The sequence below is a fragment of the Pseudogymnoascus destructans genome (genome assembly GCF_001641265.1).
Source record: "Pseudogymnoascus destructans isolate 20631-21 unplaced genomic scaffold scaffold_3, whole genome shotgun sequence".
NCBI lineage: Eukaryota > Fungi > Ascomycota > Leotiomycetes > Thelebolales > Thelebolaceae > Pseudogymnoascus > Pseudogymnoascus destructans.
In genome coordinates this window covers 553902-581652 of record NW_020167522.1, presented here as the reverse complement: position 1 = coordinate 581652, position 27751 = coordinate 553902, and the positions used below count along the sequence as shown (strand labels likewise).

The 27751-nt window shown below is 50.9% G+C and overlaps 11 protein-coding genes across 11 annotated transcripts; 5 read left to right on the top strand and 6 right to left on the bottom strand.

Moving 5' to 3' along the window:
• Positions 1-1666: 1666 nt before the first annotated feature.
• On the bottom strand, positions 1667-3157 carry VC83_01491 (uncharacterized protein; the record flags this gene model as incomplete). Its single annotated transcript, XM_024465168.1, has 6 exons — positions 1667-1769; positions 1981-2120; positions 2172-2269; positions 2362-2492; positions 2542-2590; positions 2989-3157. The coding sequence occupies 6 exons, from the start codon at positions 3155-3157 to the stop codon at positions 1667-1669; spliced, it is 690 nt and encodes a 229-aa protein (XP_024327343.1).
• Positions 3158-6436: 3279 nt separating this feature from the next.
• On the bottom strand, positions 6437-8379 carry VC83_01490 (uncharacterized protein; the record flags this gene model as incomplete). The annotated part of the gene is made up of 1 exon (XM_024465167.1): positions 6437-8379. The coding sequence occupies one exon, from the start codon at positions 8377-8379 to the stop codon at positions 6661-6663; it is 1719 nt and encodes a 572-aa protein (XP_024327344.1). The 3' UTR covers positions 6437-6660.
• A 279-nt stretch (positions 8380-8658) lies between these two features.
• VC83_01489 (uncharacterized protein) lies at positions 8659-12475 on the bottom strand. Its single transcript, XM_024465166.1, has one exon. It carries the CDS (start codon positions 12100-12102, stop codon positions 8839-8841), a length of 3264 nt encoding a protein of 1087 aa, XP_024327098.1. The 5' UTR covers positions 12103-12475; the 3' UTR covers positions 8659-8838.
• Positions 12476-12662: 187 nt separating this feature from the next.
• FMP52 (Protein fmp52, mitochondrial) lies at positions 12663-13722 on the top strand. The gene is made up of 2 exons (XM_024465165.1): positions 12663-12844; positions 12910-13722. The coding sequence occupies exons 1-2, from the start codon at positions 12806-12808 to the stop codon at positions 13570-13572; spliced, it is 702 nt and encodes a 233-aa protein (XP_024327097.1). The 5' UTR covers positions 12663-12805; the 3' UTR covers positions 13573-13722.
• VC83_01487 (uncharacterized protein) lies at positions 13723-17944 on the top strand. Its single transcript, XM_024465164.1, has 3 exons — positions 13723-13970; positions 14040-17265; positions 17323-17944. Exons 1-3 carry the CDS (start codon positions 13966-13968, stop codon positions 17713-17715), a joined length of 3624 nt encoding a protein of 1207 aa, XP_024327090.1. The 5' UTR covers positions 13723-13965; the 3' UTR covers positions 17716-17944.
• AMD2 (Acetamidase) lies at positions 17945-20720 on the bottom strand. Its single transcript, XM_024465163.1, has 4 exons — positions 19654-20720; positions 18719-19597; positions 18384-18672; positions 17945-18323 (listed from the first exon to the last, which is right to left on the bottom strand). Exons 1-4 carry the CDS (start codon positions 19918-19920, stop codon positions 18061-18063), a joined length of 1698 nt encoding a protein of 565 aa, XP_024327089.1. The 5' UTR covers positions 19921-20720; the 3' UTR covers positions 17945-18060.
• Positions 20223-21454, bottom strand: VC83_01485 (uncharacterized protein; the record flags this gene model as incomplete). Its single annotated transcript, XM_024465162.1, has 2 exons — positions 21071-21454; positions 20223-20971 (listed from the first exon to the last, which is right to left on the bottom strand). Exons 1-2 carry the CDS (start codon positions 21363-21365, stop codon positions 20223-20225), a joined length of 1044 nt encoding a protein of 347 aa, XP_024327092.1. The 5' UTR covers positions 21366-21454.
• A 117-nt stretch (positions 21455-21571) lies between these two features.
• CDC28 (Cyclin-dependent kinase catalytic subunit) lies at positions 21572-23105 on the top strand. Its single transcript, XM_024465161.1, has 3 exons — positions 21572-21883; positions 21968-22643; positions 22696-23105. The coding sequence occupies exons 1-3, from the start codon at positions 21847-21849 to the stop codon at positions 22973-22975; spliced, it is 993 nt and encodes a 330-aa protein (XP_024327091.1). The 5' UTR covers positions 21572-21846; the 3' UTR covers positions 22976-23105.
• A 629-nt stretch (positions 23106-23734) lies between these two features.
• Positions 23735-26093, top strand: GAL7 (galactose-1-phosphate uridyl transferase). The gene is made up of 2 exons (XM_024465160.1): positions 23735-24023; positions 24097-26093. Exons 1-2 carry the CDS (start codon positions 23923-23925, stop codon positions 25145-25147), a joined length of 1152 nt encoding a protein of 383 aa, XP_024327094.1. The 5' UTR covers positions 23735-23922; the 3' UTR covers positions 25148-26093.
• On the bottom strand, positions 25448-25989 carry ERG28 (ergosterol biosynthesis protein; the record flags this gene model as incomplete). Its single annotated transcript, XM_024465159.1, has 2 exons — positions 25448-25849; positions 25927-25989. 2 exons carry the CDS (start codon positions 25987-25989, stop codon positions 25448-25450), a joined length of 465 nt encoding a protein of 154 aa, XP_024327093.1.
• VC83_01481 (uncharacterized protein) lies at positions 26094-27585 on the top strand. Its single transcript, XM_024465158.1, has 2 exons — positions 26094-26368; positions 26427-27585. The coding sequence occupies exons 1-2, from the start codon at positions 26228-26230 to the stop codon at positions 27285-27287; spliced, it is 1002 nt and encodes a 333-aa protein (XP_024327096.1). The 5' UTR covers positions 26094-26227; the 3' UTR covers positions 27288-27585.
• The last annotated feature ends 166 nt before the right edge of the window (positions 27586-27751 follow it).

Here is a 27751-nt window from a genome sequence, read left to right as displayed (position 1 = left end):
AAGCCATTTTTGTCACCATTAGCTTTGTAGCTATTAACTGAGCTAATAATGATGTCGACCACACTTAAACCTCCCCAAGGGTTGTTTGTTCCATCGGCAGCGAGTTGATCGATTCCAGGCGCCGTGCTACATTGATTCTTCTGGCAAAATGATACACCATCACCGTCTTGGATGCACCATTGTGCATTGCCAGAGGCGTTAGAAAGCCAGTATGCCTTGCCATCAACACAGACAATGACTTTCTTGTTACTAGTAGGCTGCGCACTACTCGCTCAATACTCGGCTCACTCGCTCAGTGGGTTACTCAGCTGGGTGAGTAGCTGAACCTTTTACTCGACTCGGTGAGTGAGGTCAATACTCAGTTACTCTGTAAAAACCCGGTGAGTACTCGGCTATCACGTGTAAGATTTATGCATCATGTGAACAGTCCCTCATACGATTAATACTGTTTTATGGTTAAGTAGTATTACATCTATTAGCATCACTCTCGCCATCTCTAGTAAGCTGTGAGAACGAATCATGTATATTCCTCTATCTAAGTACCATGATTATCAGAAGATTATTAGAACGCTATTATCTATTATATATGCTTAAGAACATCCCTCCACCTTGCTTGATGAGGCCGGCCAGACCTACTAATACCTAAAGTATTTATAGGGTCTTGATGAGGATCCTCGACTGAGCGGAACGAGCTATGAGTCAAGATAACTGTGTATAGAACTTGTTCATAAAATGTCTCTTGTGTGAGAATATGATCTTATTATAGGTATTAACCTACATAATTCTGGTAATAATCTGGTAATCCTTACTTGTTGAGGTTGCATTTGATTGATTCGCATTTGATAGAGACTATCCTTCCCATCTGTGACTTCTTTTTGCAAATGTCTGATGCAAGATGTGTTGCCATAGACTTTGGGCCAGCAGACTTGATTGCAGGATGCGTAAGGGCCTTCGAACAATAAGTACAAATAACACATGGTTCTCCAGAAAGCCGGTCTGCTCCTTGGTGATAACTTCTCCAGTATTGAGAACTCCAGTTGGTTGAATCCCATGCAATCTTCATAAGGAGTTTTGTAGTATGATCTGAGTGTTGTTCATACCATCGTGATAGCTTCCACCACTCAATGAATATATCGTGTGTATCCTTAGTCCATTTGACGAATTGGTTTAACTTGCCAATATATTCAAGGCCTGCAGGGACTTTGTAAGGATGCCTGTCCCTCAGTGATGGAAAGGATCTGAGTCGGGCAGGTTACGGTCACATGATAAGAGTTAAGGCAGGTTAGCTGAGTCGGACCCGTTTCAGGTACTTAAGGAGATTGACCCAACGGGGGTTCCTCTCTTCATCTTTTTTGTATCCTTCGTAGTAGACCTATAGGATAGCATCCGTTTAGCCTCTGACTTGCACTCTCATATGCTATTACTGTGAGCTGGGTGCCCTGTGTCCTTACAGACTTGATTTAATGAGGATAGTCGTTGAGAAGACGGAAAAGAGTCTGAGAATACTGTCAGAATCAAACAACTCTGAGTATTGAGATGGCATTTGGCAAATTGCTCGATTATCAGAAGGTTACCAGAAGTCTGGCTACGATGAAGTACTTAAATACCTGGTTTTCCAACGCGAAAGGTACTCCAGCGCTATAACTTTAGCAACTCAAGTTCTCCTCTACTCTAGCTCCAGGAACAACATATCCTGTGCAGCTGATACCTTAGCCCACTTTTCCTTATCAAACTTCTTAGAGTAGACAAGTAAGAACGCCTCTTTGAAGCTAGAACTATGAGTGGATATTTGCAACCATCCATTGTCGACAAGATTGTAAGACTTTGGGTACCACTGCACAGGTCCTGGTAATTAGGCCCACTTTCCAAACTGCCTGCTCGTACAAACAGAAATATTTATGTGGTGGGATAACCTCGTGAAAAGTGCTATAATAAACAATTAGTATTGCCAGAAGATTGCTAGGATGATCAGAGACGTACCCTTCCTCTACATCAATCCACGGCATATACTCAAAGAGACGCTCAGGCTTCTTTCTCAGCTTTCCAGCCTTTCTCGTATATGAGTGGATACAGCTATCCCAGAAATGTTGCCACTTGCGGAAATTGGACTCTTCATGGGCCTATCAACTATTAGTATCACCAGAAGATTACCAGATTATGAGGTAGCATACATCAATGTGCGCTTGAGTTAAGAGAGCCTGGGTGCTAGTGATCTCTTCATCGGAAAGCTCATCTGGTAGAACAGCCTCGTCATTTAAAATATCTCGCGCTGTAACATAAGCTCCAACTCCAAATCGTCTTCAACCTCAGTATCCTCCCATTCGCTGTTATGATTGTCATCGATTGGAATACTTGAGATACCCTCAAATGCAGCAAGCTCAGACAGTAGTTGTTTGGGCGGAGTAGATGGTGGGGCTTGTGGAGAAGAAGAGGCGCTAATATTCTTGACTTTCTGATTCGCAATGCAAGATGCATGGGTACCCTTCTCAGTCCTGTTTATAGTTAGATTGAGGCTACCAGAGATTACCAGAAGGAACTTACCGAACACAAATACGCTCAACCTTCAATTCATTCTGTAGACGTGTCTTGTCTTCAGTAGAGGCAGCGATATACTTTGTGTAATGACACAGGGCACCCAGCTCACAGTAATAGCATATGAGAGTGCGAGTTGGAGGCTAAAAGGATGCTATCCTATAGGTCTACTACGAAGGATACAAAAAAGATGAAGGGGGAACCCCGTTAAGTTTGTTTCCTTAAGTACCCGAAACGGGCCCGACTCGGTTATCCCAACCCTAGCCCTGAACCTTCCACCGCAACAGGTCCGCATCGACCCTGAACCCTACACCCTTACTGTCCCCCACTATAGTGTAACTCGCTATGTCCTCCTCTACTGGTCCGAAACCACACCGAGTCGGATTTCATGCTTGTGGTGACCGTAACAGCTCTGAGGCGGGTTCTTCGAGTATCTAGGTAAGGAGGCATCCTTACACTTTGCAGACTTATATAACTTCTTTAAGTAGTAGCTCAGATCAGCATGGTCAGCCTTGAGTGCTAAGTGAACAGCCTTCTCATCTTCAGTAAGGTTGGAGACGCAGTTGCGAGCTTTGATAGTATTCGCATTAGTGGAGAGTTCTTCATGTGCCTTGAGTTTCGCCATACTAACTAAACACGTGATTAGCAGAGATCTCCAGAAGTTCTGGCTATAGAATCAAGATAATAAACTTAGTTGAAGTCCTAGTGAAGAGGTAAAGGCTCAAAAGGGAAGAAGAATGTGTAGATCGGAGAGTAACCAAGGAAGGTGGTTCTAAGGTCGTGGTTATTTTAAAGTTGCAAACAAAAATATTTGTGAAGGAATATTCACCTACAAAGAATTACTGTTCCAAAAACAACACCACAATGCGCACCTTCATATAAAACACATACCTTTCAACCTCTACCTCTTTACTATACTCTTCTTCTGCAATATTCTTTCTACAAACTCACTGTAAGTACACATATCTTTTGATCTACTTCTTTATCTTGTGTTTACTTTACTAACTCACCTTGATATTAGCAAATGACTCGTACCAAGCAAACTGCTAGGAGATCAACTGGCGGCATAGCACCAAGGATGCCACTTGGATTACGGGCTGGCTCTGGGCTTGGCGGAAAGGGACAGGAAAAGGCTGTGGGCACAGCAAGAAAAGCTCCAGTTTGCTCATCTCAAGCTAGCAACAATCATGCTCAGAAGGCCACGCGCTGCACAAAGTCTAGTAAGAGGATTACCAGAGGATTACCAGAGGATTACCAGAACTCTCTAATAAACATATAGGCACCAAGGCTCTCCGCGATATCAGAAGACAGCAACTTGATACTAGCTCCCATTCCAGCGTCTTGTTAGGGAAATCACAGAAGACTTCAAGTCCAATCTTCGCTTCCAGCAATCTGCTATCCTAGCTCTTCAGGAAGCTGCTGAATGCTTCCTCATTTGAGAATTTGAGAGTATGATGTTTAAACATAGTGACAGGGACATACTAACAGTTATAGTGACAAACCTTCTTGCTATTCATGCGAAGAGAGTGACAATTCAGGCAAAGGATATGATATTGGTTCGGCGTTTGCGGGATATGATGTTTAATCATGGAGCTGTGGGCTTAATCGATGGAAATGTGTCTCACCCAGGAATGAAGGTCAGATAAGTTCTGGCAACCTTCTGGTAACCTGGTACCTAAAGGCCAAAGGTTATAGTGTGGAATAGGACATCAACAATATGGGAATGGAGTTATGGAGTTATGGAGTTATGGAGTTATGGCGTCTTGATCAATGAAGTCGCGCCCCGTTTTTAACATAAGTAATGGCTAATCAAACACGTGATATAACTGAGTTGCCAAGACCCATACTAGGTACTCAGCAAGTGAGTAATCCTCATTCAACAATACTCGGGACATGAGCGAGTAACTCAGCTGGGTGAGTAAAAATTCTACTACTCGACTCGTGAGTACCCAGTGCGCAGCCTAGTTACTAGTAAAGGATTTTCCGCTCTGTAAACTGTCGCATCAAACCTTCTCTTTTCTGCCATCGTAAATCCTGCAAATGAAGGATAAAATAGTGGCCACTTGTGCTAGGCCAATGGAGGTGCAATCTTACATAATAAATTGATGAACGTCCTTATTTGACATGGCCCAAGCGAAAGGTATCATGGATGCCCAAATGGCCGTCTCCATAATCGGAATGGCCATTGACGCGTTAACAATAACTTCATAACCATTATCGAGGAGGTTCCCTTCGCCAATTATGTCAGTTAGCATCTACAAGCCCCCCTGGTCGTTGTTCCCAGAGAACTCATGGTATTTGTATCTGCGACCAACTCCATCCATGCATCAATTGTCAGGGCAATTTTGTCTGATAACTTGTTCTGCGTCCCAAGAGCACTGTTAGATTGAGACACAGTGTCTTTTCGAAGTGATATACCGTTCGACACCATCCAATTTATAATATCTTTCGATATCCCAAGAGCGTTTGGTTTACCAGCAAACAAGCCAGTTTTAAGCACTATGAGTTGTTGTCAACATTATAAATCCCATATTGGAAAGAGGGATCAGCAAAGGTGAAAGTAAAACAATGTACACACCAAAGTTCAACATTGAGGCAGCACAAACCCCATTCCGACGATATCCAGAAAAATCTTTAGCCCTTTCGACTCATCCATCGAAGGGGAAAAAACGCTCGAGAACACTCCAACTCGAGAATCGATATCTACCTTCGCTTTTTACAAAGAGTCGTAAGTGCTTTGATGCAGCTTATGAAGTACGGACATGGAATTAAGGATTTGAAAGCTTATAAGGACTATCATTAGCAATGGATCTTGCATACCGTTGTTTGAGAAGACTCACCCTGCAGCGTGACCAGCCTCACACTCATGACCACCGCTACAACCCGAGAGAGATCCGCCAGAGGCATCGAGGATCTCGCACTTCATACCGTCCGGACCATGGAGAAAGTTGCGGACTGACTGCGAGAAACTAAAGTGGTTAGAGGACTTAGACAAAAGCTAGCACCACTGAGCCCCAAGAAATGCTTCCGTTGCATTGGCTGACTATCCTACTCCCTCTAGAACCAACCATATCTCAATACGAGACCAGCCTTGACTTCAATATCCAACACCAACCGCACGTACATATAATAACGAGCATGGCCTGTAGATAGACTGGCCAGCCACCTACATCCATCGTCCCATTCCGTTCTCCATCCTCCCCCTGCTACGGCCAGAATCCGCCTCAGAATCCGCCTCGTCTCAAGTGAGACTCACTGAACTTGAGCCTGCCGAACAAACACCCCCTACCAGCCGTACCAGCTCGCCAGCACATAGGCCCTCCTGCCCTGGAAACAAGCCACCTTAGAAAATCAATAGATATACTTATCACATGCTTTTCAATATTTTGCCTCCCCCTCTACTCTCGTATCCTCGCCACCTTTCCCCCCCTACTACCTAGTACAGCCACTGCGAAAAGTGAAAACGACACCTACCCGCCCCTGAAAAAATCAAGAACCATATCCATATTCACAACCACAAAGTTACGTACTGTACAAACCCAAGAACTTACTTATTTACCATAGTACCAATTTCGTTGCGTCGTCCGCCCCCCACCCCACCGACGGCGACACCCGCATCATTCCGCTAGCCCCTATCGACTATAAACGCCGCCACAAGACGCCAAGGCGAGGCTTATAATGAGGCGGCAAGAAGGGAAGAATGTGTCAAGGGGAACCACCCGAAATGACGGATCTTTACTGAGGAGGTCTCGAGTTACCCGGTTGGCTCGGGTTTGCCGGTGGCGCTGCCCGTAAGCAGCCACCAAGTTCAGTCACTGTTGAGCGTCGAGGGCCTTCGGCTGGTTCGCTTCTCGGGGCTTCCCCGAGCTCTACAGATAGTGTGGCAATTCAATTGATTGATTTATTCCATATACTGGATTCTACTGCTCAGCCTTCTACTCTGTTGCGCCAAAAGTGAGAAGTCCCGGCCACCAGAGATCCCATACGATTCTGTATGCGTATTCCGGTACTCTCCCCAAGAGGAGGTAGAGGGCGCCTATAGCAGCAGCCGCGCCCTGCCAAATTCCGGCCATCCCTGCCCAGCGCTTACTCCTTCCCCCAAGAAACCACACCCCCCCTTCTGCCTCCTCAACTACTCGAGCTCAACTCCGGCCCCTTCTCCCATAACCCCCTCAAAATAGCCGCCAACCCATCATCCCCCCCGCCACTCTGCACACTCCCCACCGGACTCCCCTCCTCAAAACTCCCCCCGGGCCTCGCATCCTCCAAACTCCCACTCGGCAGCCCCCCCTTGGACCTCCCCTCCCTAAGACTCTGACTAAGCCCCACCCTCTTCCCCGCCTTCACCCTCCCCGTCCCCGGAATCCTCCTCCCCTTCTCCCCTCCCGGCAACACCAACAACCTCCTCACACTCTTCGCAATCGGATCCTGATGCCTCCTCACAACCATAAACGCCGACCCCGTCTTCTCAAGCTGCATCCTAATCCTCGGATCCCCCGCCCCGCCCTCAGGGCCGTATCCACTCCCAATACTCCCCACCAGCGGCGACGCATGCACATTAAGCCCCATGCCCATTCCCATGCCCATTCCCACCGGCAACCCCCCCAGACCCAGTCCCAGCGCCCCAGCAGGCGCAAGCTGCGCGGGCTCGATATTCGAGGACGCGCGCTGGAGCCAGAGTTTCTGCTGTGTTCGTGATTGCTGGGGGGGGATGTAGTGGGTGCTTGATTTCCGGCCTCGGGGCGCGAGGGCGCGGTCGTCGTCGGAGGAGTCGTCGGGCTCGATGCCGCGGGCTTTGAGATTCGACATTGAGTTTGCGCGGCGGCTGTTGAGGGCGAAATTTGCGGCTTCCGATTCCTGCGTTGCGGCGCCATTGGCCGCCTCGGCTTTCTTTGTAGATGTAGGATGGTGGGATTGTAGGAAGGGTGAGGTGTCGCCGGGTGTCCCTGATCCGGACCCCTTGAAGCGTGATATCAGCTCCGATTTGTGCGAGTCGGTGTGTGGAGTTGCGGATCCAGAGCTGGGTACTAGGTCGCTGACTTGCGAGGTCCCGGGGGCCACCGCCGTCGCGGACACAGTAGACATCTTGGGTGCCGCGCCGAGCGAGGGCGTGCGCTGCAGGAGCCGTGAGGTAATCTGGTGCGCGTCCGGCGCGCTGTGTGTCCTCTCGTGCTTCGACCAGTCGCGGGCGTCGACGCGGAGTTTCGCCGGCGAGGCGGCGAGGGAGGGGGGTATAGAGTTCGCCACGCTCGCGGGGGGTCTGGCGGAGTTGCGGCCGCAGGAGGCGCCTGCGACGGAGTTGGCGCGGGAGAGGGACGGGGAGGCGGAGCCGCTTGCTTCGGTCCAGCCGTCGTCGTGGTCGTCGCCGTTAGTCGTAGTGTTGGCGAGGTCGAAATGTACGCTGGACTTGCTCTGGTGGATGATACTTGTATGGCTTGCGGAGCGCTTCATGGCCGTGGCGACTTTGGCCTTCTTGACTTCGGCGTGCGACTTGTTGCGGCGGAGGGTGCTGGGGCGGGTGGGCGCTGCGGTTTCACTGCGCGGGAATTTGGGCTCGTCTATGCCCTGCATCGTTGGCGTCGTGGGACTCCCTGGTGTTGATGTCTGGCGCCGGAGGTGTTTGCTCGCATCGCGCTCGCCTGCGTGCGCCTTCAGCTTCTGGAGCGCCCGGGTGCTGGGGACCCTGCCGTATAATCGGTGGCCCACTGCGTGCTTTGTCTTTGCCTTGTGCTCCCTTTGTGGCGGCGTGCTGGACAGAGTGTCGGATCCAGTGTCGGTAGCGTTGTTCTTTGTGTTGCGGTGTCCTGGGGCCCCTGCTTGGGTTGGGCGTTTGCCACTGTCTGGCATAATTGCTTATTGTCTGGATGCGATGGCGATGCGTGGTATATGTGCAGGTAGTGCCTGCTGAAATGATTGCTGTGAGATGCGTGGCTTTGTTGGCGCCAGTGTAATATCGGTCCAATTGGGGATGTGCCAACGCAGCGTTGTCTGGGGTTTGAGGTTTTAAGATGGGTAGGGTATACTGCGGCTATTCAACGATAACCCAATACTGACGCTTCCACTCTAGGCCTGGAGCTGGGCGCCACTCATACCCACCCACACCACCCACATCAACTTCTGAATGGACGGCCGGGAGAATGACGAGACAGGGTATGCTGTACTCGAATAATATCAAAGGAAGGTATCATTATTAACTGTTGTAGTATACAATCTGGCATTAACGAGATTGATACCCCCCCTCCGAAATCTAAATATCGAGCTTCTATCATCCAAACGCTCACTTTTATATACAAAAGATCAATTTATCTAATACACCTCGAGAACGTATCTCTGCTCCTCCTTCAGCTGGTCAATCGCCTTGCGCGAGTCAACCTTCTTGCCCAACGCCTTCGCATTCTTAGAGATAGCCTCCTCCAGAACCTCCGTAACATCTGGGACGGGCCATGTAGGACCACAGAGGTAGAACGAGCCCTCCTCCTCAATGTAAGCAGTGATGATGTCATCAACCGTCTGTCTCATTCTGTCCTGGATGTAAATCTTCTCGGGTTGATCACGTGAGAAAGCACGTCCAAGGAGAGTAATGACACCAGCGTCCTGGTAAGCTTCCCATTCCTCGCCGTAGAGGTACTCTTCGCGCTGGTGGCGGGAGCCCATGTACAGAAGGATGGAACCAATCTCTATACCCTGTGCCTTTTGCATGGCACGGTACTGGACGAAGGCACGGAAAGGAGCAAGACCCGTACCGAGACCGGCCATGATAAGAGGCGCGGAGTCCTTGGTTGGGAGCTTCATGACGGAAGGCTTGACGCTGACAGTGACATCGGTGCCCACTGGGAGCTGGCTGAGGTATCTGGTGGCTTGACCGAAGCGGTCGCGGCCCTTCGGGTCGACCCAGTTGACAACGACAATCATCAGTGCGACGGTTGTTGGGTTGACCATCTGGGAGGAGGCAATGGAGTACTCGCGGCGCTTCATTGGGCTGACAATCTGTGCGATGTCGTGGAATGATGGGTGGGCGGATGGGAATTCAAGGAGAATATCGGCGTAGGTAATGGTGTCAACCTCAGCGCGGCGCTTGAACTCGTTGGCTCCCTCAGGGCCAGCAAGAGTCAGGAGCTCCTTCTTCTCGTTCTCATCAATAGCAAACTCGGCCAGAGCCTCGTAGAACTTCTTTGGTGGCTTGCCAAAGATGTCAATGTTTTGCATCAGAGATTGGTAGACAGTGCGTGTCTCCAGTACAGACACGTCCTCGCGAGATGGGACCTCGACAACATCATCAGCATTGAGACCGTAGGCAACCATGAACATCTGGACTTCTTGCTCATCGTTCTTGGCGTGGATACCGAGGGCCTCGCCAATGTTGTACTTGAGACCAGAGGTTCCGAGGTCAAATTCGATGTGGAAGATGTTACGGTCGTAGGTCTGCGGGGTCAAACGACGGTTCTCCTGGACCTTGACGGTGAAGGTCTTGACGGGAAGGTCGGGACGCAGGGCGCTGACAGTGCCATATGCCTCCTTGAAAGCGAGACTCTTTGCAGCAGCTTGCCAGTCCTTGAGAAGAGCAGGCTCTTGGACCTCAGCCTTGTCAAAGGTAGTGAAGCTGGATGTCTGCACATCCGTGGGGAGCTCTCTCTCCTTCGTATCGATTTCAACCTCGGCCCATGCGGCTGGGACCTCGAATTGACGGAGTGCCTTGTCCAGATCAGTTGTAATCTCAGCCAATGCAGCGGCATTGCCACTGATGGCGACCAACTTGTCCAGTCCGCTCGTGAGCACGTCTGGACGAGCAATTCTTAGGAATGCAATCTCAAGAAGTTGTGTTTCCAGAGCGGCATCCTTTCCAACAGCTGCAGATACAGCTGGGTCTACAACGTAAAGCTCAATGTTCTTAGCTTGAAGTTCTCTGCGGACGGAAGCAGGCAGCTTCTTCTCCAAATCCTCATCCTTAAGACCAGGAAGCTTTACGATGAGCTTACCACAAGCCTTGAGGCTGGCAAGAACATCCAAGTCCTTGAAGATCTTCTCATCACCAACGACGGCAATATCAGCCTCCTCAATGGGGTAAGAAGTATCGATGGACTTCTTGGAGTTGCGGATGTCGCTTCTGATAACACCACCCTGCACAAAGTTGTCGTAGGCCTGCTTAAGGAAGATGTTGGTCTTGGAGTCACTAGAAAGAAACTTGCTGATTGCGGCTGGTGCAGATTTGGCAACAGACTCATCCAGATCCCAGAACGTGTATTGCTCGGCCTTGCCTGGTGCCAGAAGCTGGATTAAAACCTCATCGGCATCGGAAACGGCCTTGGTGTCCAGCTGGCTGAACAGCGCAGCAATAGAGTCTGGAGTGAAAGACTGCTCTCTGGCGTACTTGCTGTCGACGATAGACAGAGTAGGGGAGAACTTGTCCGAAAATGTGAGAGCAGCAGTGACGTCGCCAAAAAGGGCAGAGCGCACAGACTTATCTGCGACTTCCGAGGCGTCCTGAACCTGACCAAGAACTGCAACAGTCTTGACGGACGCTGGGAGGGCGGCAATGAAGGCCTCCTCGACGAATGGCCTGTAAACACGGACATTGATAACGCCAACCTTGCTTCCTGACTCGGACAGCTTAGTTGCGACTTGAGAAGCCAAGGCAGCCTCCACGGTGCCGAAGACAACCAAAACAGTGTCTGGGTTCTCGTGTCCTTGGTATTCAAACAGGTCATATGCGGTGCCCAGCTCATCGTTGAACGCCTTCAGCACCTGTTGGACCTTGGAGTCAACATTGGCCTTCTTGCTAATGGTAGCAATCTCCTTGGAGACAGCGGTATACACCCCCTTCAATCCAGCCTGGTCAAGGACATCAATGACACGGACAGTGTCGCGCCCGACCTTGATGCCATCGTAAATGTGGATAGTTGGCAAAACCGTAGCCAAGAGGGTGGCGAAGAGAGAGATATGTTGAGCCTCGTATGGGGATGCGCTGGAGACGAGTCCAAGGCCGAGGTCCTCTGCGACTGCCAGAGCGGAGGTGTAGTCGGTGACAAGGCCGCTCGAAGACCCGGTAGCGTAGTCAACCGCCGTGATATGGGCAACGAAAGGGTTGGCGACAGAGTAGAGTAGGGAGAGCTGGTCGAGAGCTGGGCGGAGGTGGTTCAAGGTGCCAGCGGAAGCGAGAAGTGACTGGGGGATATGCCTCTTTGAGAGATCGAAGTCCTTGGAGAACATGTATCCAAGGGCAATTGATCCGGCACCGGCTCTGGTCTGCATAGCAGAGATCGAGGTAGGGTATCCGTGAGCATTCTTGGCCTTGGCCGCAGCCCAGTCCTTGGCTGAGATATCGAGGTCGAAGGTCTCCGGAGAGTAGCTGTAAAGCTTGTCGCTCAAAGAATATGCCACCTGCTGGACCAAAGTCTGAGCTGTGACATAGGTTGGGCCGCTGACAGAAGCAAAGTCAATTGGCTGACCGAATGGAAGAGCCGATGACTTCTGAGTGAACTGCTTTGCGGCGGAGGGTGCCTCTTGCTCCTTGTTCCATCTGCTATCACCAACGGGGCCACCAAAGGGCTCCTGGTGCTGCTGGAGATGCATATCTGAGGTATGCGGGGGGGATATGAGGGAGGATTGGGATGGATAGGTTGACTGGAGGGCAGTCGAGGTAAATAGATCCTAATCCGCAATGCTGATAGAACAGAAAGCGAAGGAAGGGAAGGAGGTTTGGGGATAGAAAGAGGAAGCGAAGACGGAGACAAGAAACAGAAAGGAAATAAGGAAGGAACACCTTACTGTCTACAGTATTACCAAAGCAATGGGCTTTTGAGAAGGACAGGACGCCATTCCCAGGGTCTACAAATGTCATGAGCAATATTTTGCTGGGGGCGAAGGTATCTCACATGTCTCATAACTTTTTTTTCAGAGCCGATACGGCAAAGTCGCGATCACGCAATTCTCGGTTAATGTGGCCAATTTAGCGTAACTTATACTTTAATCGCCCGCCGCTAATATTTAAAGTCACGTGGTATGATAATATTGATTTGATAATATGGGGAAATTCTCGTTGTGGGGAATGGGGCAAGGCTGAAAAGCACGTGATATGGCGGACATAGCGGCGTTAACCGCCGGAGGAGTTCTAGGCAAGTCTGTGACGTATGGAGACTTCAAGATCATTTGTGTGGAGGAGAAGAAGTCATCTTAAAAATCCATTTCATTGCAACAAAATCGCTGTTCTACTGTTTTGAATTACTGAAATATATTCATACGCATCTACGACCTTAAAACCCAACCTTATCTCATCATGACTTCCACCGTGGTCATCGGAAGTACCGGCCTTGTGGTAAGTGTCAGCCTCGCCAGTGTTTATTGACGGCGGATGTTGATCAACTCTGCTGACGCTCACAGGGATCACATATCCTCTCCACGCTCCTCCAGCTTCCAGCTATCAGTTCCGTCCGCACTTTCACCCGACGTGCTCCCAAAGACAGTGGCGCAAAGCTAAACGCGACCGTCGAGGACTCGGCCAAATGGGCAGCTAGTATTTCCGCCATCACGCCTCCGCCCGACATTTTCTTCTCTGGTCTGGGCACTACTCGTGCCGCAGCAGGCGGATTTGACAACCAGCGAAAGATCGACTATGACTTGAACCTCGAGGCCGCTCAGGCAGCGAAGAAGGCTGGCGCCAAGGTCTACGTTCTCATCAGCAGTGGTGGCGCCAATCCCAATTCAATGATGGGATACCCGAAGATGAAGGGGGAGCTGGAAGAAGCCGTGAAGGCACTGGGCTTTGAGAAGACTGTGATTCTGCGCCCTGGCCTTATTCTTGGTGGAAGAGACCACCTGAGAGCGGCAGAATATGCGATCCAGGGCGTTGCCAGGGTATTTGGTGCCGTAAGTGGTGGTTGGTTGAGCGACGGTTGGGCGCAGGATGCGGATGTCATTGCCAAAGCTGCAGTGAGCGGCGGATTGAGAGCGCTTGCGGGAGAGGGGCCAGCGTCATATACAATGGGGCAGCCGGAAATTCTGAAGCTGGGAAGAACTGAATGGAAATCAGAGGAGCAGAAGTAGGCCTGGAATCACTATGAGTGGAAGGTTAGTGGTACTGTACGATACTAGTTTGAGACGTGATTGGAGTTGGTAGTTTTGGGGATTGGGCTTGGAATGAACTGTAATACATTCATTCAATGAATATCTAGTAATATACACTCTCCACTCTTTGTTTCCATTCCGAGAAATTTGTGATATTGTCGCATGGTGGGACCCTCGTTGCATAAGTTAACTGTATAACTTCGATTAAGGTTTCACCTGGCCAACGGCTTATCGCTTCGATAGTGGGCGATTTACATTGATGCCTATTGTGGGTCTGATCGATATTCAAGACCCTGAGGAAGACAGATATAACTTCCAAAATTCACATAGGAACATACTCGGTGATCGATGTATAGTTAAAAACAAAAATTTATGAGGTATGGTGGATTATTCTCGTTGACCTTTGTTGATCGCGACGTGACGAACAATTTTTAACTCGACAATAGCTCCAGACGCAACAAAACCCCGCCGGAGTCAACACAACCAGCAAACTCCACGAACAACGCGCTGCCACACAACCGCCACCTAACACAACCACTTCAAACAAACCAAGGAGGGTTTCTCGACTCTTCAGTTATTGAAATCTCTCCAGCTGCGCGTCCGATACCGACACAAACGCTGGTATCACCGAATTCCGAGCCTTCTGTCGAATGGAGCACCCCGCATTCACCTAGCCTCAGCGACTTTGGAAATTCCACGTCCTTATTCGATTACCATTCTGCTGAGAGTAGTGGCTTCTTTCCAGAGAGCCATCAGACAACCAACTCGCCGGTCCCAGCTGCCTTCGGCGTGAACAAAAAAGCCACCAAAGGCAATCTCCGGAAACATTCGAGCACTATGGTCAATGAAAGGTCGCCTGCAAAGGCGCCGCCGAAGCCCGCTCAATACAATGATCCAATGGAGCCGACACCATTAGTACCATACCCATCCAATCCGGCACTGCAAGCGCCGGCTCAGCCATCGTTTGCCCCTCAATTTGGACAGCCAACGGTGCCCCAATCGCCACTCACAAAGATGAATGGCCAGGGAAACAAGACACAGTCCAAATACAACACAAACTCGAGCATGTTCATACCAACAAAGCCCGCCCGTCCCCAATTCCAACAACCCCGCGCCGTGCCCGGAGTCCCTCCGGGTGCTGCGACACCGATATCTAAACCTAGCGCCCCGGTTTATACGACCACACAGCCAGCACCGCCTACCGTTTACGGTTCTTTTGGGACTCAATACCCAGGCGGCTTCAAGTCCGTGAATACCCAAGGAGGTGGCGGCTTTAAACCCGTGAATAACCAGGGAGGAGGATTTCAATCCGTCAATAACTACCAACCGACTATCCAACCAGTCCGCCAATATCAGAACCCCATTGACCTCACAAGGGACAGCTATGGGAATATCATTGACCTTACAAAGGAGAGCTATAGGGATCGCCTTGCTCCCGCAGCACCCTATGCCTTTGTTGACCCGAAGAAGGCTGCTGAAGACCTCAAGGCCCTGTTGGAAGGCGCTATTGAGGATGAGGACGATGATATCCCGAAGACTAGGTCACGCAAGAAGAAGCTGGATGCTAAGGCAGATGGATTAGCTTCGATGTTGAAGGGTCTTGCCGTCACCGACGACGCACCAGTGGAGGAAGATGACGAAGACGAGGATGACGGAACAGTAGAGGGCGTCAAAGTCAAATTACTGCCTCATCAAGTTGAGGGATTAGGCTGGATGAAAGACCGTGAACTCGGCACGAGGAAAAAGGGCACAGTCCCTAAGGGTGGAATCTTGGCAGATGATATGGGTCTCGGAAAGACACTTCAATCCATTTCGCTCATCCTGACGAACCCTCGACCGAGTGGGTCAGATCTCGAAGATGGCAAGCGCAAGTTTCCCTCCTCGATGCAGAAGTGCACGCTTGTCGTGGCACCGCTGGCATTGATTCGACAATGGGAGCTTGAAATTAAGGACAAGGTGCTGCCATCCCATGCTCTTCGCGTCTACGTCCATCACGGTCCGCAGCGTACCAAGAACCATAACGACCTGAAAAACTACGATGTTGTTGTCACCACCTACCAGATTCTAGTTTCCGAGTTTGGAAACTCGTCACAGGATTCGGAAGGCATCAAGGTCGGGTGCTTCGGTTTGCACTGGTATCGTGTTATCCTCGATGAAGCTCACACGATCAAGAACCGCAACGCAAAGGCGACACAGGCGTGCTATGCTTTGAGAAGTGAATACCGCTGGTGTCTCACCGGAACACCGATGCAGAATAATCTCGATGAGCTGCAAAGCTTGATCAAGTTCCTCCGTATTAAGCCATATGACGACCTGAAGCAGTGGAAGGATCAGATTGATCGACCAATGAAGAATGGGAGAGGCGACGTAGCTATTAAAAGATTACAGCACTACCTCAAGATCTTCATGAAGCGCCGCACTAAGAATATCTTGAAGAAGGAAGGAGCACTAAACCCTGGCGGCAAGCCATCAGTTGCTGGAGCTGCTAGCAGCACTGGGTTTAAAGTCACAGAGCGAAAGATTGAGAAAGTCTTTGCCAAATTCTCCCCTGAGGAGCGCCTCTTCTACGATCGTCTCGAGAAACGTGCAGACAAGAGCTTGGAGGAGATGATGGATGGCCAGAATGTTAACTATGCCAGTGCCTTAACCTTACTCCTTCGTCTCAGACAAGCTTGCAACCATCCGAAATTGGTTGCCGGCAAGCTGGGCAAGGATGGCGAGGCACTGGGTGCTGAAGCAGCCACTGTGCCTTCTACCCCCCGAAAGAAGGCAGCAGCTACCGAAGATGACCTGGAAGATCTTGCTGGTATGTTCGGCGACCTAGGGGTCGGAAGTAAGAAGTGCGACATCTGCCAACTCGAAATCGGCAAGGACCTGGCGAAGACTGGAGCGATAAGATGCGAGGAGTGTGAGAGTGACTTGTTGATGAGCACGAAGAAGCCCACTCGCAAAGATAGAATCTCAGCTATCCGGGCTCGTCACTCGGACATCCAGGAAGAGAAGGTTAAGACGAAGCTCAAAACTCGTAATCGCAATGTCATCGTCGATAGCGATGATGAAGACGAAGGCTCCTGGATTGTCGGCGAAGACCAGCGAGGCCCGACCAAACTCGGCAAGGCCGGCGGAACAGACGATGAAAATGCCGAGGGAGAAGGCATTGACGTCGGTTCTGATGAGAGTGATAAGTCCACCAATTACAACACTGCTGATGAGACGGAACTCTCAGTGGTGCAAGATACCACGGGCGAGATCATAACTATTAAATCTGACCCCCCAAGTGACAATGAATCCGAGGTTGAAGTCGAAGGTGCTTCCGATATCGACGTCTCCGACCTCGATGATGATGAGGCCAAGCTCTCCACTATCGTCACATCCACCAAGATCACGCATCTACTTAGCATTCTCGGCAAGGAAGCTGATGAGCATAAATTCATCGTCTTCAGTCAGTTCACGAGCATGTTAGACCTGATTGAGCCATTTTTGCAGCGAGATGGGTATAAATACACGCGCTACGATGGTAGTATGAGGAACGATCTCCGCGAGGCGAGCTTGAAAATGCTGCGCGAGGAGAAGTCGTGCCGCATCCTGCTCTGCTCCTTGAAGTGTGGATCCTTGGGTCTGAACTTGACTGCCGCCACGCGCGTCGTCATTCTTGAGCCATTCTGGAATCCCGTAAGTTACCCCTATCGTTCTCATCCCATAATAAACAAACACTAACCCACCCCCTAGTTCGTCGAAGAACAAGCCATCGACCGCGTCCACCGCCTCACCCAAAAAATCGACGTCATAGTCTACAAAATCACCATCGCCGACTCCGTCGAAGAGCGCATCCTCGAGCTCCAAGAGAAGAAGCGCGAGCTCGCCAACCAGGCCATCGAGGGCGGCAAGAACGGCGGCGCGGGCAAGCTGGGCATGAAGGAGATCATGCAGCTGTTTCGTCGCGATGCGGAGTATACCGAGAAGCCTCTGAATGAGCCGGCGTATCAGAATACGCAGACGAGAGTTTTGGGGCCAAGTAGGGAGGTGAGTGTGGAGAGTGGGAGGGCGGTGGCGTGGAGGTCGCCGCCGGTGGGGGGGGGGAGGAGGGTGGTGGAGGAGCATCCGGTTTATGGACGTCGTTAGAGGATGGGTGTGATTTATTGGTGTGCTCTGATGGAGTCTGGTAAGAGAAGGCGTCTGGTATGTTTAGAAGCGAGGAGGATATCATTGTTAGAATCTGTGGTTTTGTGTTTGTGGAAGATTTTTTTTCGGATACCCGAGTAATGTAGATAGATGGTTTACGGAAAAGTATAAATGGATTGGATGTTATGATGGTCACTTCAGAGTCGGGGGGGTTATTCTAGATAGTGGTATTTCTAATATATTTAACCTAAATGCGCCCTTTAATGCTGCTATAATTCTGAATGTTCTAATACAATGATCAACTCCAAAGGGGTTCCTAATCGCTCAACCAGTACTAGCATAATCTCATTTTGGCCCTTCAATCCCATCCCCAAGCATTTCTGCGAGCGCGAGCAGCCTCTCCTCATGCAATCGGCGGCCTACCAATTGCAGGCCCACGAACGCACCATCGAATATCTCTGGGTCATAGACATCGAATGTCTTCTTGTCCAACGGGTTGCCGCTTAGGCTCACAAATTTGTCATCTACGGGATCAAGAGTTTTCGAAGAGATTGTGACCGGGATGGCGATGGAGGGGTAGTCGAGGAGGTTGACGAGGGTACAGTAATCTATAAGTTTGTCAGCCATCTTATTCTCTTTGTACAGCCACGATTCCTGAAAACTCTTACCATAATGCGGGTAATCCATCGGCATCGCCGCGGGGAATGGCGTAACGGGCATGATGAACGCATCAACCACCTCTCCCGTACCGGTCAACTCAGCAGTCGAGTTCCAGTAATCACTGTACTGCTTACGGTACTCTCGGATCTGGACATTCACCTTCGCGATTTCGGAAGCCTGGAACTCGCGCACGGGTTCTGCGCCGTAGATGGCGCTGATTGCTGGGTCGAGGGGTTCGCTGGCGAGACCCATGGATTGGTGGACGTCGAGACCGCCGTCGAAGATCCAGGTTTTTAACTTCGCTAATTAGCTTCGGTACAGGAGGGAGAGAGGCGCGACGTACGGCGATCTCTGATGCATAATAATGAGGAGGTGGTACCCAGTCAATGACTTTGTGGCCTAGCTTCTCGATCGTCTTGACTACAATACCAAGGGCACGTCGAACAGGTGGAAGAGGGCGCACGACACCATCGTGGCGGTAGACGCCAAAAGCGAGCTGGCGGCCCTTGCCGGAAGACTTGATGAGCTTAAGCACAGCCTCCTCTTGCTCGCTACGCCATGGGATCTCATGCACGGCAGGGTCATGTAGCCATGGCTTCTGTGTCAGAATAGCCTTCATGACCAGTCTCAGCCCGCGGACACTCGTACCCATGGGGCCTACGACTGACAAGATCGAATTCTGACCTTGCATGGCGTTCGCCATGCCCTCATATGGTAACCTTCCTACACTGGGGCGAATTCCATAGAGTCCGTTAAAGGACGAAGGCACACGAATGCTGCCTCCGATGTCTGTGCCGAGACCGATAGGGGCACCTCGACAGGCAATAAGGGCGCCCTCTCCTCCCGAACTACCACCGCAAACAAGACGGCGATTCTTGGGATTCCAGCAGTATCCAATAACGTTGTTCACTGTCTCTCCATGCATCAATGTATGAGGAACTGCGGTCTTAACGTATAGCACAGCACCAAGGTTACAGAGCTCCCGCACCATCTCAGACTCGAAGACGCGCTCCTTTCCAGTCCCCTTTACTCCCTCAAAAGTATTTATCCAGCCCACATATCCCATAGTTGTTTCAACGCCGCGAACATGGAATTGATCTTTAAGGGAGATAGGAAGGCCATGGAGCGGACCAATTGGGGCATTGTTCTTAGCGTAGTAGTCGTCGAGCTTTTGCGCGTCTACAATTGCTGCTTCGAAGAATATTTCGTGGAGACAGTTGACCTATTTTAAAAGTTAATTGGTGCGGGGATTATGAGAGAATTAGAGAAGTCACTGACTAGTTGATGTGCAAGGGCAGCTCTATGACAGAAAGCTTCTGTCACTTCTCTTGCTTTCCAAGCCCCAGTTGTTGTTTTTGCGACAATTCCGACAGCATCTGTTTCCGTAATCTCAATTTCTCTCTCTGTTAGAAATTTTTGTATGTATTTGCCCGTTACATCTTTTTGTTGTTGTACAGACGGGATAGATGCTAAGAGCCATTTCTCCGGAATTTCCGCTCTGATCGACGCGCGCTTTGCTTGAGCTACTTCTTTCCACGTCGACATGGCGAATTTATATGCAGCTTATAGCGTATAGCAGTAAAAGCTTATAATTTGAAGAAAACATTGGTAATGGGGGGCTGTTTTAACTTTCGCTGACGCTTCCCCGCATTGCCCGCATTGAGCGATAAGATATGCTTAGGGCATGACCTCACCGTCGACTTACCCTGCTGATCGGAATCTCGGCAGTACTTTCCAATTCAGGAAATCCATAGAGTGCCTATTAGGTTATAAAATCTCTAGTGCTGCTTCGACGGGGTTCAATTCGTCGGGATAATGATTTTTTCGTATCGGTGGAAATAAACCACTCAATCAAACATTTGCCGAACGTTAAGGTTGATTCTCTTGTTTATCATCCAGTCTCGCCATTCCTCGTATTGGTTATCTTCTGCAGGCCACGACGCGAGATATGTGGGACACGAGCTTGGTAAGATCTTTGGTACTCCGTGCCAGGCAAACCGAGATTCCCTTGACATGAGCAAAGCGTCCCCGGACCGAAGGTGAACCACAATGGAATCGGACGGGTCTCGGCCCAAACCAACGACGAAAAGGCAGTCGCAACCCAAGCTAATGCTAACAAGGCCATTGTCGCTCTCTTCGCTGACGTCTCTGTGCAAGCTAAGGGTGTCGCCTGGGCTGTATAAATTGACAATCGCCGCTTGAGCCTTCATTTCTGGGAAAATACCCTCGAGTAGGTCTTTGATATCGGTTGGAAACGCTGGCGGCGCCTCGTCCGGATAGACTTTGTTCGTCCAATCGTATTGCCCACCTAGAGTAACCCATCGGAGACTCTTCTCCATGAATTTTGAGACTGTAAGAGGCTTGTGGACACTAGGGTCTTTTGGATTGAATACTGTTTTGCTTTTCGGCGAATATGAGAAGAAAGAAGGTGTTTCAGACGGCCCTTCTGGAGTAGAAACACCCTTTGGATAGGGCATATCGTAGAACATGTGAACATTTGTCATGTGCTCTGGGTCTGACAGGTCTCTGTGCAGAAGACGGGATAAGAGTTCTTTTTGGACTTGTGACGGCAGGAAAGATGGTAAAATGAGCAGACCTGAAACACTGTCAGGATGAAATATGGACCATAGGTAGAGATGAGAGGCTACAAAATATACAAGGGAAAATATGACATGATATAAAAGAATTCCCCTACCTGGCAATGCTTCGCAGCTATAAACAGGCTGGCTTTCTGGGGCATCAAAATCCCTTCCGTCTGCAATAAAACGACGATAAATAGATTGTAGATCCTCCGATGAGATCTCTCTATCAAGCCTTACCCCTTGAGGCAGAATATCTTTTGCAAAATCCAAAATATGAGAAGTAAAAATCTCAGATAACGGGAGCCTTTGGAAGCGCTTGAAGACATCTTTCAAGAATTGCGGGGGTTGTTCCCGAGCGTCCAAAGGAGGTCTTCTTGGAGGCGTATTGGCCTCATCAGGAGCTATCATTTTGATCCAAAATAAGCCCTGCACAAATTCACTTTATGAGCATAATAAAAATACTGTAGTTGTGGTTCATATTCCGCCCACAATTTCCTGTAGGACATTGCCTTATTGTGGCCAAGAAAGTTGATAGACCAGCTTGATGGAGTAAGCGAGGTGCGCGTTGCCAGCTGAGCTTGATTTCTCGCGACGGCTCTTTATTTACTTCCAGCCGCCCGAAAGACAACAAACGGAACGCCCAACATACAGCGACAAACGAGCATCCTAACAAACAAACCCAAGCTGACGGTATACGACTGATAGGTTATATAAGAGACCGAGTTCAATTCTGAGTATAGTTGTCGAATCTTTCGAGTACATGCAGCGGATGTCACTTTGTTCTGCCCCTCATTTATCGCCCCGCTAAACACGATCCCCCTTGAGGAGAGGGCTCCTGGCAGCATTCGACTTCCACGCCACATAAAAATAAGAGAACAGTATCTTCAATATGGAGAACTACCAGAAATTGGAGAAGATTGGAGAGGGTATGTAATTTGCATTTACCAGACCCCATTGCTACCCCGCACGCTCTCCCACACCGGAGCAACGGCTGACACTGTTTCTTCCAGGAACCTACGGAGTCGTCTACAAAGCCCGCGACCTCCTGCACGGCGGCCGCATTGTAGCCCTCAAGAAAATCCGTCTCGAAGCCGAAGATGAAGGCGTCCCCTCCACCGCCATCCGCGAGATCTCCCTCCTGAAAGAGATGAACGACCCCAACATCGTCCGTCTCCTCAACATCGTGCACGCCGACGGCCACAAGCTGTACCTCGTCATGGAGTTCCTCGACCTCGACCTGAAGAAATACATGGAAGCCCTCCCCATCAGCGACGGCGGGCGCGGCAAGGCTCTCCCCGAGGGCTCCAGCCCCGACCTCGGCCGCCTCGGCCTCGGCGACCAGATGGTTAAGAAGTTCATGAGCCAGTTGTGCGAGGGTATCCGCTACTGCCACAGCCATCGTGTGCTGCACCGTGATTTGAAGCCGCAAAATCTCCTGATTGACCGCGATGGCAACCTCAAGCTCGGGGATTTCGGACTCGCGAGAGCTTTTGGTGTCCCCCTCCGTACCTACACCCACGAGGTCGTCACGCTGTGGTACCGTGCCCCAGAGATCCTCCTCGGTGGCCGCCAGTACTCCACTGGTGTCGATATGTGGTCTGTCGGCTGCATATTCGCCGAGATGTGCACGCGCAAGCCGCTGTTCGCTGGTGATTCCGAGATTGACGAGATCTTCAAGATCTTCTGGTGCGTCCCCCCCATTTCCAACCACCTATAACCCCCAACTAACACTCCCCAGCCTCCTCGGCACACCCACCGAACTCGACTGGCCAGGCGTAACCTCCTTCCCCGACTTCAAATCCTCTTTCCCCAAATGGGGCCGCAACCTCAACGCCAACCTGATCCCCGGCCTCGACAACATCGGCCAGGACCTGCTGGAGAACATGCTTGTCTACGACCCCGCCGGCCGCATCTCCGCTAAACAGGCTTGCATGCACCCTTACTTTGAGCAGGGTAGCGCGGCGCACTCGGGCAGAGGGCATGGGCCGACGTATGCTGCGACGGGGAATTATCAATGAGCGTGGTTAGGGGAAGGCGGTGGGAGGATTTTGTTCTTGAGCGGGCGTGCGTGCGTGCGATACCAGGTGTGATGGGGAGGGGTGGGGGAAAGTCGTGGGGGAAAGTCGTGGGATATGGCCGGGGGAGGGAGGTTACACAACGAACGATCGACGGAGCATGGCTAGCTCGCCTTACACAATAACAACAGCCTACCAGGGTCAGTGAACCCGTTGGATAGCTGGAATCGCGTAAAGGGCAGGGCAGGTATGGTATGGTACAGTATAGACAATCATCTCTCCTACACTTCGCGTCTTTCGGCAGGCAGGCGGGCGTTTCAGTATTCGGCAAAGGAGCGGCGTCGGCTGACGGGACGGTGCGGCTGGGAAGGCAGATAGGTGGGAGGATGGGTGAAGGGGGGGAGTTTAGCTGATATGGCTTCGATCATGTTCCTAGGAATGAAGACTAGGTTTTTTTTGCCTTAACTTTTACCATGGCTTCCGTGTATACGCTTTGCGTTACTGGGTGGTATACAAGCCTCCTCGAATACCGAAACCCCAAAAACGCTTCACACTCACTGCCCACATAACTAAACCATCACCACACAGCAAGCGCAATGATGGTTGGTAGGAGGAGAGGGGTTATGGTGGTGATAGGGGGGGATGAGGGGATGCCCTGCCAAGCCCATCACACTCGTCATAATCCCCAATGATCGCTCCTCATCTCATCAATTCAGCCGCCCTTAGCTCAGTTGGTAGAGCGCGGCACTAGTACCTGATTACGTGATCTAACCCCAATGCAGAAAATCAATTGGCCTATCGATTTTCTGCCCCCTCATGACCCCTCATCATTCTACACTTTTAACGTCTCCTCCTCCTCTTCTTTGATTTTCATATACCTCAGTATATAATTACGTATATCCTGCCTTCTGTATAATATTCCCAGCGAGTTTCGCTGAGGCCCAGCAACCATGCCAGACGCAATCCTCGACGATATCTCGCATCGCCGCTACAACCCGTTGCGGGGGAGCTGGCTACTCGTCTCTCCCCACCGGACGAAGAGGCCATGGCAGTGAGTTCCCATTATTTACTGCGCCAACTGACACTTTATTTTCAATACGCGCGCCTCCACTAACAATTACCAGGGGCCAGCAAGAGTCCGCCTCAAAGTCCACCCTGCCCGAGTACGATCGGGCATGCTACCTCTGCCCAAAAAATATTCGCGCCCAGGGCGATCAGAACCCGGACTACAAGAACACCTTTGTATTCGTGAATGACTACAGCGCCGTCAAGGAATCCCAAGCAGAGTACCTCCCAGAAGCAAAGGAAGGCGACCTCTCATCCCTCCTCCTCCGCGCCGAACCAGTAACAGGGAAATGCTACGTCCTCACCTTCTCCCCCCAGCACAACCTCACCCTCGCCGACCTGACTCCCGCGCAAATCCTCCCCGTCGTCCAGATGTGGAGCAAAATCTACGCCGCCCACCTCTCCCCCAAGTCAGCTCTCTACTCCCTTCAGCCCGCAACGTCCGCTGCCTCCGATCCTGACTACGGCGTCTCGGCACCCACTGCACAGTACCGGTGGATGCAAATCTTTGAGAACAAAGGCGCCGCCATGGGCTGCTCGAATCCCCATCCCCACGGCCAGGTCTGGACCACCACCGGCACGCCCGAAGAGCCAGGCCAGGAACTCGAACAGCTGCAGAAGTACCGCTGCGAGCACGCTGGCCAGAACCTGCTCGCTGACTATGCCAAGCTCGAGATGGAGAAGAAGGAGCGTATCGTTTTCCAAAATGCTTCATTCCTTGTCGTCTGCCCTTGGTGGGCCGTCTGGCCGTTTGAGACGCTCATTGTAACAAAGACCCACAAGCGCGCGCTCGTCGACCTCGATGACGCGGAGAAACTCGACTTCGCGGAGGCGATTACAGAGGTGACACGCCGTTATGATAACCTCTTCGAGACGAGCTTCCCATACAGCTCGGGGATTCACCAAGCTCCGCTGGAGGGGACCGAGAAGGAGATCAACGCCTCGCACCTCCACATGCACTTCTACCCACCGCTATTGCGCAGCGCGACGGTGAGGAAGTTCTTGGTGGGATACGAGCTGATGGCCGAGCCACAGCGGGATATCACGCCTGAACAGGCGGCGGCGAAGTTGAGGGATGCGGGAGGGGAGCTGTATAGGAATTCGTTGTGATTTACCCTGATTAGATTTAGATGGTGAGGGTGCATATAGTTGATGTATATATTGTGGAACTTCTGCCAAATCCGCTGAGTGTGATGCAAGTGAGTGAAGTGAAGGCCATTTCAAAGTTTGGTGAATATGTGAGAGCAATTGGACACAACGGTCAACTGGAATTTGGGATATTAGGTTCATCAAATTATAACTTGCTCATTCATGTCTGTACTACACAACAATATTAACAATCGTCGAAGAAATGCCAGGTTATCGTTCACTTAGTCTCCTGTCAACCAATTCTATCCACCGTCTAACGCTCTACGTAGCAACATAGAACTCCTTCTGCATCAACATCCATGTTATAGTTGAGGTACTGACGACAATCGGCCCAGCTAGCGGCGAACCCCACTCCGCAGTTCCGAAAAAGAGCCACTCGCTCGCGAAGTGCGCGAAGGCGACAACGTATGTGCAGAGCGCAAGGGCGTAGAAAGCCGGGTTATCAATGTTATAAGAGGCGAAAAGGCGGACAAGGGCAGCGACGAAGGTCCAGGTTCCGAAGGTGCGAGCGGAAAGGGGGGTGACGAGCGGGGAGTGCGGGACAGGGGCCGAGGGGGTGGCAGGGAGGGCCTTGGGGCGTGCGGGGTCGATGTTGTAGATGCGGCGGGTGTAATAGAGGGTTACGAAGGATTGGACCGAGTTGCCAATTGCGACTATGGAGGTCTGGTAGCAGTTAGTTGGTGATACGTGGGGATGAGGCTTGGAGCTTCGTTGGGACGCGGATAGGGGTTGCGACATACGAAGAGCATCCACTTTGGGAGGAAGCCCGCATGTTGGGGCAGATATGGGAGTATCGCGTCCATTGCTTCGTGTAATGTGGGTGAGAGAACGAATTGTTATTAATTAATATGTTGAGGGTCAGGAATATCAAATGTAATACATTTTTCAGACATTTTTAGAGCTACTCGGTATTCCCATGGAAATCATGCACGGACCATCAATGATGCGGTACAGTACTCTACCTGTCATGTACGACACAAATCAGCCTAAGAAAACATTCGCAATATAATTCAACGACGACACCGCCATAAAACCAGCAAAATGGCAATCGACGACATCTTGGCTGCGATTCCGAAGCCGGTAACGATTGGATTCGCTGCATTGGGTGCTTTGTGGCTGGGCAGGAAGGTCTTCAGCTACATCGCCCTTCTCCTGGACCTCTTCATCCTCAGCGGCTCCAATGTAAGGATTACCCCGCAGAATTGCTTTCTTAATAATAATAAGCCTGACACATCTGTAGCTTCGCAAGTATGGGCCAAAGGGCACCTGGGCAGTCATCACTGGCGCGTCCGACGGCCTTGGCAAGGAATACGCCCTCCAGCTCGCTTCGAAGGGCTTCAACATCCTCCTCGTCTCGCGCACCGAATCCAAGCTCGCCACCCTCTCCCAGGAGATCGAGACGAAGACGCCAGCCATCAAGACGAAATATCTCGCCATGGACTTCTCTAAGGACAACGCGACCGACTATGCCAAGCTGAAGGCGCTCGTTGACGACCTCGACGTCGGGATCCTCATTAATAATGTCGGACAGAGCCACTCATACCCCGTCCCGTTCCTCCTCACGCCGCACAAAGAGATGCGCGACATTATCATGATCAACTGCCTCGGCACGCTCGAGGTGACCCGCCTCATCGCACCTGGAATGGTCCGGCGCAAGCGTGGCCTCATCCTGACAATGGGCTCTTTCGGCGGACTTCTCCCCACGCCGCTTCTCGCTACCTACTCGGGATCCAAGGCATTCCTCCAGCACTGGTCGACGTCTCTTGCATCTGAGCTCGCCCCACAAGGTGTGGATGTGCAGCTTGTGCTCTCTTACCTCGTGACTTCCGCCATGTCCAAGATCAGACGCCCGTCGGCTATGATTCCCAACGCACGCAACTTTGTCAAGTCGGCTCTCGGTAGTGTAGGCCGCTCAGGTGGTGCAAGGAAGACCGCAAACACGTCGACACCGTACTGGAGCCACGCGCTCATGCAGTGGTGGATTGAGAATACGAGCGGCACGAGCAGCCCGACTACGGTGGCGATCAACAAGAAGCTCCATCAGGATATCCGGACGAGGGCATTGAAGAAGATTGAGAGGGATGCGAAGAAGAGTACTTGAGCTATGAAGGGTGCTTAACTTGGCGAAAAGATTGAGGTTGATGGACGGCTTATTTTAAAAAGAGGGGTGGAACGACACTGTATTAGATAGGAATATGGGATGGCTTAGTTTAGCTTGGGGAGTATAGGGGGTGGGAGGTAATGGCGGCGGTATAGTTATGGAAGAGGTTGAGTCTTATAACATGACCAAAAAGTTACGAGTTCAGTATATATCATTGTTCTGTTAGACATCGCGACTCCTTTGCTCTATCGGGGCCTGGTGATGGCATCAACTCAGAAGAATCAGGATAGACGTGTATGCTCTCTATTTATATTGTACTCGTAAATTACTGTTTGGAGACTATTTCGAAGGAAGCTGTAAACTGCCTTACCGCCTGCTGCGCCACACCTGTCAAAGTCTCTTATCGGTTAATTCGCCACACCGATAGCGCGGGGTACATGGGCCTTGGGGGGACTCGTCAGCTG

What these genes read in the sequence shown, in the direction of transcription:
- VC83_01489 (XM_024465166.1), bottom strand. Translation starts at nt 12,102, where the DNA reads ATGCATCTCCAGCAGCACCAGGAGCCCTTTGGTGGCCCCGTTGGTGAT.
- FMP52 (XM_024465165.1), top strand. Translation starts at nt 12,806, where the DNA reads ATGACTTCCACCGTGGTCATCGGAAGTACCGGCCTTGTG. An exon ending in TCGGAAGTACCGGCCTTGTG is followed by an intron (nt 12,845 to 12,909) that starts GTAAGTGTCAGC and finishes TGACGCTCACAG; the next exon opens with GGATCACATATCCTCTCCAC.
- VC83_01487 (XM_024465164.1), top strand. An exon ending in TTGAGCCATTCTGGAATCCC is followed by an intron (nt 17,266 to 17,322) that starts GTAAGTTACCCC and finishes CCCACCCCCTAG; the next exon opens with TTCGTCGAAGAACAAGCCAT.
- AMD2 (XM_024465163.1), bottom strand. Translation starts at nt 19,920, where the DNA reads ATGTCGACGTGGAAAGAAGTAGCTCAAGCAAAGCGCGCGTCGATCAGA. An exon ending in CTGCCCTTGCACATCAACTA is followed by an intron (nt 19,598 to 19,653) that starts GTCAGTGACTTC and finishes CTTTTAAAATAG; the next exon opens with GTCAACTGTCTCCACGAAAT. An exon ending in ATTATGCATCAGAGATCGCC is followed by an intron (nt 18,673 to 18,718) that starts GTACGTCGCGCC and finishes TAATTAGCGAAG; the next exon opens with TTAAAAACCTGGATCTTCGA.
- CDC28 (XM_024465161.1), top strand. Translation starts at nt 21,847, where the DNA reads ATGGAGAACTACCAGAAATTGGAGAAGATTGGAGAGG. An exon ending in ATTGGAGAAGATTGGAGAGG is followed by an intron (nt 21,884 to 21,967) that starts GTATGTAATTTG and finishes TGTTTCTTCCAG; the next exon opens with GAACCTACGGAGTCGTCTAC. An exon ending in GAGATCTTCAAGATCTTCTG is followed by an intron (nt 22,644 to 22,695) that starts GTGCGTCCCCCC and finishes AACACTCCCCAG; the next exon opens with CCTCCTCGGCACACCCACCG.
- GAL7 (XM_024465160.1), top strand. Translation starts at nt 23,923, where the DNA reads ATGCCAGACGCAATCCTCGACGATATCTCGCATCGCCGCTACAACCCG. An exon ending in CGGACGAAGAGGCCATGGCA is followed by an intron (nt 24,024 to 24,096) that starts GTGAGTTCCCAT and finishes AACAATTACCAG; the next exon opens with GGGCCAGCAAGAGTCCGCCT.
- VC83_01481 (XM_024465158.1), top strand. Translation starts at nt 26,228, where the DNA reads ATGGCAATCGACGACATCTTGGCTGCGATTCCGAAGCCGGTAACGATT. An exon ending in TCATCCTCAGCGGCTCCAAT is followed by an intron (nt 26,369 to 26,426) that starts GTAAGGATTACC and finishes ACACATCTGTAG; the next exon opens with CTTCGCAAGTATGGGCCAAA.